Here is an 8702-nt window from a genome sequence, read left to right on the forward strand (position 1 = left end):
AGCCTATTACGTACATTCTACTGAACAAGAGTAGGCTAATATATTTCTGCTGCAATGTCTTCAAGTTAAATCATACTTTTATTTTGACGGGTTGCCGTGAATACCTTTACATTTCTGTGTGTGTATATGATATGAGGATAGTTTTACTCAAATGAAACGGTCAAACGCTCATGAAGTGACTCTCAGAGCAGTTCTGGAGATTTTATGTCCTCATTTAGTGAGACGGCAGTCCACCGCAAGCTTCACGCGCGCTTCAGTACAAGTAACTGTTAGTAGTCGCAAATGCGACTGAAATGGTCGCACTGTAGAGCCCTGGCTGTACGCGGTAGACCAATCCAGAGCCAATCTCTCTACGGCTCTAGACCAATCACAAAGGACTGCGCCATCTGACCAATCACAGCAGTGAGGGCTCACGGAAAGGAGGGGTTTAGAGAGACTGATTCTTTAAACTGCTTCGCACGAGTCGTTTACGAATCATTTAGAAATTAGGTAAACTTAAATCTATTTTTTGAGAAAACTAACGTTTTTTGACCTTGCATGCAAGTAAACCTGTTTTAGGAGACTCATAAAACAGTATTAGCAACCTTAAAAATGGCATAATAGGGGCACTTTAAGATACCATTCACACGTCAGTGACAGATTACTAGTAAAATATGTGATTTTAGTAATCAGAAATGACCTTTAAAATACTGCATTGTTTTCTTCATCCACCTAGACGAGGAGCGCATTAGTTTAACTATCTATCCAATTTGACAATAATTTTGTTGATTTCTGTGTGGCAGGCGTAAGGAACCACCCCCATCCATTTACTGCACTGCATCCGTTGTAGACATTTTCACTGATTCTAAAGGGATTGGAAAAACACTTCGAACAGTTTGATGTGTGTTTTTTTAAAGGACTCTGCTGCATAGATTTAATAGCACTGTTTATTATTTTTTGCATAGTAACTTAAGTCTATTTAGTAAGCCAATTAAGATTTTTTTTGAAAGCCCAGTTATATTGTCCCTTAATTTTCATAGTAACTTGAGCCTATTTAGTAAGCCAATTAAGAATTTTTGAAAGATAAAACTGATTGTCAAATTTTTATTACCATAATTCGACCATTTTTTTTGTAATTCCCATTCTCAGTGATTTTTACTATATTCTTATAACTGTAATTTGTGATTTTGCAGTGAAATGTGACCCGAACATGTATTTGACATTTTCCTCTCCTCATCACCACCCATATTATATTTCCATGCGGCGATTTTCTGCTGCACAGCTGTTGCCGTGATGGTGTTTTACTCTTGCGTGTAGCGATGTAGCAAGGCAGCGCTGTGGCCTGTCTAAACAGGGTTTTCAGCTGGTTGGAGGAATAATCCATCCGAGGTCTCTGGTGACATTAGTCACAGTAGCAGAGTTGATCTGAAGAGGCATGAAGGGATGCTGCAGTGGTTTAAGGATTTCAGTGAGAGAAAGAGAGACAAGAAAAGGCAGGAAAGACGAGATTAGATCAGCTGGAGTCAGCTGACTGCTCTATGTTGTGGACTGTCTATCTGGCAGAGGCGCGAGTCGGCGAGAGAGAAAGTGGGGAAGGGAGGGGGGATGCTGTACCATCTGAGCTGAATGTATAATCAAGCATCTGCCTCCGACATGTGAATGGTTACAGCTCTCCAGTGAGCTTGAGGGAGGGAGCAAATGGGTGGCTGTGTTAGCTGGGAGGGAGGGTGGGAGCTTGTGTGCGTGTGATCACAGAGTAATCTGCCTGCGGATGGATGGAGAGGGGCGAGATGGAGAGCCGATCGCTACTACGCGAGGCAGGCAGCAGGCACCTCAGCCCCCTCCTTGACTTGGAGCAACAAGGACAAGCAGGTGGCATCGCTAACATGACAGTCTTCCCACAGCTCCCCACCACCTTCCCACAGTCCCTCCTTACTGGCAGCACTGCAGCTTCTGTGCATTTTTTGCGCTCTGTACAGAGAATATTTACTGTGATAGTGGTTGTCAGTCCGTGGACTTGATTCTTTTGGTTTTGACCACCTTTAATATACGCTTCTTTTTTACTTTCCCTCCCTTTCTCTCTGTTTTTTCCTCCGTGGGTTTGTGATGTAATGGCTGCAGTTTTCACAGGAAATCACTAGTCTGGTAAGCAGATGAACAGTGCATGAACAGTACATGTCTATTGTATGCTTTTTTTTTATTTAGAAATGTCATGCATGTCATTGTATTTCAGTTGGTTGTTGATTTCCTGTCCCTTGTCATTTTCAGATGACTGTCATGATGCTTCTGGTTATGTGTAGCGTAGTACCGTGTAGCGTGTTGAACGTCTCGATCGCAGTAATGTAGATATTATGTGACCTGTTTGATTTAGCTGTGTGGGTAGTTCTCCGCTATATCCAGCAGTCAAATTTACTGTGCCTCGCCCCTTTTTCCTCATTTCTCTCTTTTCCTTTGATGAACTTTGGCCTGTGTAACAAGCTGGCTGTGGCATTTCATGAAAGGAGGGGCGAAGTTCCCTACTACTGATATCAGATTCGGTTTGTATAGTTATGCAAAAGGAATGTAACTCTGTATGATGGGTTGAAAGTCCACTTTACATGACTTGCTGTCATGTTTTGAAAGACACCAAATTGGAGGAAGACAAACAATATGGAGCCCAGTATTTGTTTTAAATCTGACATTCTCAAACTGAATTCCTGCGATAGTTGTTTACCTTAAATTGTGGATTTAAACATGATTACGAAGGTCAGAATCAGCGCCGTTTCTAATCAGGGCCATCGTTCACCTCTGGCTTCAGTGTCGCTTCGGTCATGTGTGGTGACCCGAACGGTGGGTGAAATCACTTTTTTGTTACTCTGAATTGCTATTTATTGTGATTATTTTGAGCTGCCTAGTGCTTCCTTTGGAGACACATCTCGGTGTGTGAAATGGAGGCTGGTTTTGCTTTCCAGCACCATAATAAAATTTAAAGGGAATTACCTGTTTGCTTCCAGCCGAGATCAGATCGCAGCTGTTTTTTACAGTCATACACAGCAGAAATGGTAATTAGAACTTTGTAGCCCTGTAGTTTAGAAGTCAAGTTAATTACTGTTGGTGTGTTTTTGTTCTGAACTGTCAGCTTTAGATATTGTTATGAATATTATAGAATTCTCCAGCACTTGGTGCACCGGAGTACAGCTCACACTTCTGACCACCTGTCAAACTCCCACACGCAAATGTAATGCTGTCCTCCCACACAGGGATAACTATTTGTAGAAAATCATCATGAATTTCAAGTTTTCTCTGATACAGTGAATACTATTCCAATTTACCTGATTCTTTCTTCCACAGGCCTATTCCCAAGATGCCTACCTTAAGGGTCATGATGCATATAGTGGAAATGCACGCCATATACCGGAGCCACCCCCTACATGTTACCTTCGAGTAGACTGTAAGCCCCCGGCGATGGCCCAGACCACTGAGACATCAGCCCCGGGGGTTGTACCATCTGATCTAGGATACCGTGTGGAGATACCAGTACCTCCCTCCCCTCCACCACCCATTCCAAAGACACAGACTGCAGTGTGTGTGTGCAATGAAAGTGTTCGGACGGTGGTGGTACCTCCTGATGTACACATGGGCCGTATGGTTCCGAGTCATAGGGTCGACTATGGTCTAGTAGGCCCAGATCCAATGCTGATCAGAGCCAGGCCTGGTACAGTGTCTGGTGGTCGCCCGCCATACCTCCACCCTCGCAAAGCTGACATGTTCCCTTCAGGTTACCATGGTGATCCTTATGCCATTCCACCTACACACTATGCGCCTGCTTCCTCCATTACCTCCCATGCTACCCACCAGAACATTGACTGGCGGACTTACCAGACATACCGTGAATATATTGATAATAAAGGTCTTCACACTCACAGTCGGACTATTCAAGAGCGTTTAGACAGCTTGCGAGCTGCTTCCCAAAGTGTACACATTGGCCCCCACTGTGGACCCCAACCTGGCTGGGGCAATAAGTTACGCCGCAGAAGCACATCTCATGACCGGGCTTACCAGGGCCCTTCTGTGCTTCCTCCACGCAGCACTTCGCAGGATAGGATGAGTGGGGCAGAGAGAGCAGCCCTCACCAGGGACTGGCCTCCTCGTAGTGTGTCCTCTGACGGCCTCATGCGGAAGCCACGTGTTCATTCGTCAGACTATGTGGAACATAGTGAACTAGTTTCTCCTGCACCATGGGCTTCTGTGGATAGGCAGCTGTATGGTAGAGTAGACCAGAGGAGTCGTCCTAGTAGACAGTCTCTCCCACCTCGGGTGGTCCTTTATCGTCCCCCAAAAGGGTATGGTATGGTGGGTGTCAGGGGTGTTGCTGGCTCCCATATGCACAGCTCCAGAACAGACATCCCACCCACCGCTGGTTTTCCAGAGCGACCTCGCAATGGACTAAACCAGGCCAAAGAGCCTCCTTCCAAAGACCAAAGTGGAACTGCTGTTGGAAATCGTATTTCTCATTCGTCATCGAACCAATCAAGAACTAGGGCTGAAACCATGCAGAGCTCAGAAACTGGGAATGAAAATCCAGTCGGATATAGGTCAGCATCTTACTCTGCTCCGCCTCCACAGAGGCCACAGTGTGGGGCATCAGCTCAGAGGACACACCCACGGGATGTCAAGGGCCTACCAGTAAACGGGTCCAGTCCTGTGGAGGGTGTAGTTCTCAGAGAGAAGCCCCCAACAGGGAAGGGGACTCCACAACCTCTCCGCCATCCCTCGTACATCCTTGCGGTGAATGACACTGATGGATCCGAGCCGGCAGGGGGTGGTGTCTGCTGGTTGCCCAATGATGCACGCCGGGAGATGCACATGCGGAGACTGGGGGAGCGGCTTGACTCCTCCTTCTGCTCCAGTAATCTGGACGAATCACTTGACTCCATTCCCTTCATCGGTAAGTGCACTCTTTGTAACCATAGCAACGCTAACCCGGCTACAAGCTTGCTCCAGCAGTAGGGATTGTTTTAGAGCTGCTGCAGATATTTTTGAACAGTAATTGCTTACGTGTAGACGATAATGGTGATGTTTTTTGCAATAATTTTTTTGTCTGTACAATTTGGGCCATCAGTGATTTCCCGTATTAGTAATGCTCCAGTACCTTATGTGATTTCAAACTGTGACCTTTCACTATCACATTTTCAAATCCCGACCCCATGTGTCCAGAAAGAGGATTATCATGGCCAAATCTTACTTTGTATTTTCTGTTGGATCAAACTCTCAAAGCTTGGAGAGTAGGGGTGACTTGTGCAGAAGGTGCAAATCTAAGCCTGTGAGTGTGGCTGTTTGGGAGTGACTGAAGGAGAGTGAGGGTGACTGTGTGTGAGTCATGGTGTTGTTCAGGTAGGAGGTGGCCTTCTCTCATACTCTTAATGCCTGAGGATGGGTCTGGAATATTGAGTGATAGCTTAGATGTGCTCTGTCACATTTTGTCTTTGATGCTTTGGTGTTTTTTGCACTAGCCTTCTGATATTAGGTATACACTGTAAGTTTCTTTCTGTGTTCGAGCCCAAAATCTCTGTTGCTTATCTTTCAGACTGATTATAATTATATTAATGTTTTTAATTTGATTTATTTATTTATTTATTTTTTGCGATATGCATTTGGCCGTTTTGTCAAAATGATGGTTTGAACCTTATAAGCCATTTCAGACTAAAGACTAAATATTAGCTATTTTTAGCTATATCATCCAGATTTAAAGGTGTGTTAGTCTAAACATTTATCAACACAATCATCATTTAGAATTACTGCTTTTATTTTATTAGAAGTGCTTTTATACTAGGGTCATTGACTCCAGTGGTTTCTGATGATTGTAAACCAATAACAATTAAGACTCTGAATAGATGTTGGGGTTCTCTTAGCTCTTTACTTTTTGGCATGCTCTAGATTTTGTCTTGGGTAACACATCTCATCTTCTCTTTTTAGTTTTACTAGTTATGTGATGTGTATGTTTTGTGCAGATGACCACAATCCTAGCATTTCTGCTTCTGGCACTGCAAATACCTTTGCTGTTTTAATGTTACTGTTATGCTCCCAGAATTTTCAGATAGCCTGGCAAGGGAGGCAAATCGTATAAAACTGTGGAATGATTATGTTTGGTTTATCAGTGTATGAAAGAAATGCATGGTTGGACATGTAAGTATATGCAAGCGAGCACGATTGGTAGAGATTTCTTTTAATTCATAAACAACAGGTAAATGTTTTTAGCCGTGAAAGACATTAGTTATATTTACATTGTCGTAGGATTTGTATATGATGACCAAAGTATGCTATATTTTTGTCACATGACCTTGAGTGTCGTTTTTGTGTTAACATATTGGGAATCAATATGCTTGTTTGCAATTGCATTTTGATTGTATAATTTCCCGTACAAACTAATAGAGATATCAAAATAGAGATGTTATGAAATGTTATTCTAAAGATTAAAAGGGTGTAATTTTTTTCAGTGTTGAGATATTTTCTCCTTAATATGCACAGATAGCTGAATGTCAATCCTTTGCAGGTTGACATCCTAAAGAGCTGTAAACACTATGGCTCTGTGGCATTTCAAAACATTGCTCAGCTTGTTTGAGCAGTCCAACATGTTATCTTGTCCCAAACCTCAGATTGTCCATTGTAAGTTGCTTTGGATAAATAATCTGCTGAAATGAATGTAGTAGAGGATAGTTGCCACCTATGTCGTGAAGCAAAACCCAGCCTATTATCCTCTAAAATTAAGCTAGGTTAGCGCTGATGACATTACGATTCTTGTGTCTTGGAGCGAGGCGATCTGTAGGCTACGCTAGCACTCTTCAGCTAGGCCCGAAGAGGGTTTTGCACACCTTCCCCTTGGCCCTCTTTGAGACACTGGAGGATTCAGGAACTAGGAACTAGGGCAGTTGCTTTAATTTTAGCTACTCCAGCCCTCTGGCAGCACAGAACAGCTTTGTACTTCAACTTTTTTTGGCTGAGACCTGCAGAGGAGCTCAAAAGTTTTCAGCGCTCTTGAAAACAGGACATGTCAAATTGTAAGATAAATAAAACTGTCCTCATTCCTAGAAAAAGTTTATGCAGACTTCTTGCTTGCAATAGCCGCTTTTCCACTGTCGGGCCAGTGCGAGCCAGTGCTTTAAAAGGGCCGGGCGGGGCTAATAGCCTCGGACCTGTAGCACCGAGGCCAAAATCATGCTGCGTTTCCACCGACGGGCCAGAAGCTCCGCTGCGCTTCACTAAAACATGTAAGTATATGCATCACACGTCACACAACCCCATCATTTCACCAACAAAGAGAAGTTATCAGAAAACTAATAAGAAATAAGTCACTGGAACTAGCGCGATCACAAAACGAACATGATAAAAGCGGCCGTTTGTTTGCATGCTTTGTTAAAGATTTAAATCCAAAAGCATCAATGTTTTACAATAATAAGTGATACATTGATCATAATGAATTAATTTATCAGGATTGAAAATTAGTCACACAGAAATAAAGTGGTATGAACATAGCCTACCTACTTATTCAGTCGAGTCTGTTTCTGTTTATTTGTAGTCACAGTATATACATCACATTTAGAAAGAATGATCATTTCTTATTTTTCTAAAAGCTCCCAAACAAAAACCATTATTATATTTTTATTACATACGCTGAGCTAAACTCTCGAGATGAGACTTATGACAGATAAAATATGTTAATATGTTACTAAGTAAATACACGATTGTGATAGAGAATTAGAAGCTGACGTCTGATTTCTTCAAGTGGTCGTATTTGTTTACTATGGTAACGTTAATGGCTAGCGTGCATAGTCTTTTGCATCGCTTATAAATATTTCTGCCTTGTATGGTGATCATAATACACTTTGGATCAAGTTATTTCAAACACTCGCTGCTGTCTGAAAGTGAGTTTTGAACTAAACTTATTTTAAAAGTCTTTAATGCTGGTGTTATAGCTGTTAACTTTATGAAATGATCCGCGGCGCTGACGCTCTCCAGACGCGGAGATACTCTGCCTTTGTTCATAACCACTCCTCTAGCCCCAGCTGGCCCGCTTTAGCCCAAGGTTTTCGTCGGGCCAAAAAACCCGGGCTGTTGGCCCCGAGGAAGCACCGACGAGACACGATCAAGCCCCGGAAGTGACAGTGGAAACGCGACTGGCCCTGGCACGCACTAGCACGCCCGCTTTTGGCCCGACAGTGGAAACGCGGCTAATGAAATCAAGATATGCACTGTAGCCTTGACATTTTTAAAGCAAAATAAAAGCTTCTGTCTATGGTACAGTATGGTTTATAAAGGAAGTTGGATACTCTGACTTGGTCTTGTAAATATCAACAGTATCAAGCAAGTTCAAATGGGAGATTCGGCTAGGGATGTGAATGTCCACACTTAGTGTACAAGACAAAAATTGATCAGATTGATCAGGTTAAAACATAATTTATTTATTATTCGAATTATATTCGAATTTAAAACGCATAATTTCAGTAATTTCAGTTAAAACTTTTGGCTTCTCTCCTGAGGCTACAAGAGGGCGCATCGAGCAAAATATTACTAATGCACGTTTATTCAAAGCATAAGATAACATGACTATCTGTGAAAAAAGTGCATAATGTTTAAAATAATGTTTATAAACCATTTATAATTAATTAAGTTGCTTAACTATAAACAAAACAGCATCATGTATGTATGCATAGTTTAATACAAAGGGCCGAAAGCCAATCACACAG

At 42.6% G+C, this 8702-nt stretch overlaps 1 protein-coding gene across 3 annotated transcripts in view; it reads left to right on the top strand.

Annotated features, from left to right (window-relative positions):
• The window catches only part of arhgap21b (Rho GTPase activating protein 21b), a 75868-nt gene that overhangs the window by 49145 nt on the left and 18021 nt on the right, over window positions 1-8702 (top strand). For 2 of the 3 annotated variants that reach the window (XM_016516740.1, XM_016516741.1), the window contains one exon: window positions 3310-4906. In XM_016516740.1, the coding sequence (XP_016372226.1) occupies window positions 3310-4906 (1597 nt within the window). Of the gene's footprint in view, window positions 1-1737; window positions 2125-3309; window positions 4907-8702 lie in introns of those variants that run through there. The other variant, XM_016516742.1, reaches the window with a different exon arrangement.

The sequence above is a fragment of the Sinocyclocheilus rhinocerous genome, unplaced genomic scaffold, assembly GCF_001515625.1.
Source record: "Sinocyclocheilus rhinocerous isolate Xijiao unplaced genomic scaffold, SAMN03320098_v1.1 scaffold807, whole genome shotgun sequence".
NCBI classification, from domain to species: domain Eukaryota; kingdom Metazoa; phylum Chordata; class Actinopteri; order Cypriniformes; family Cyprinidae; genus Sinocyclocheilus; species Sinocyclocheilus rhinocerous.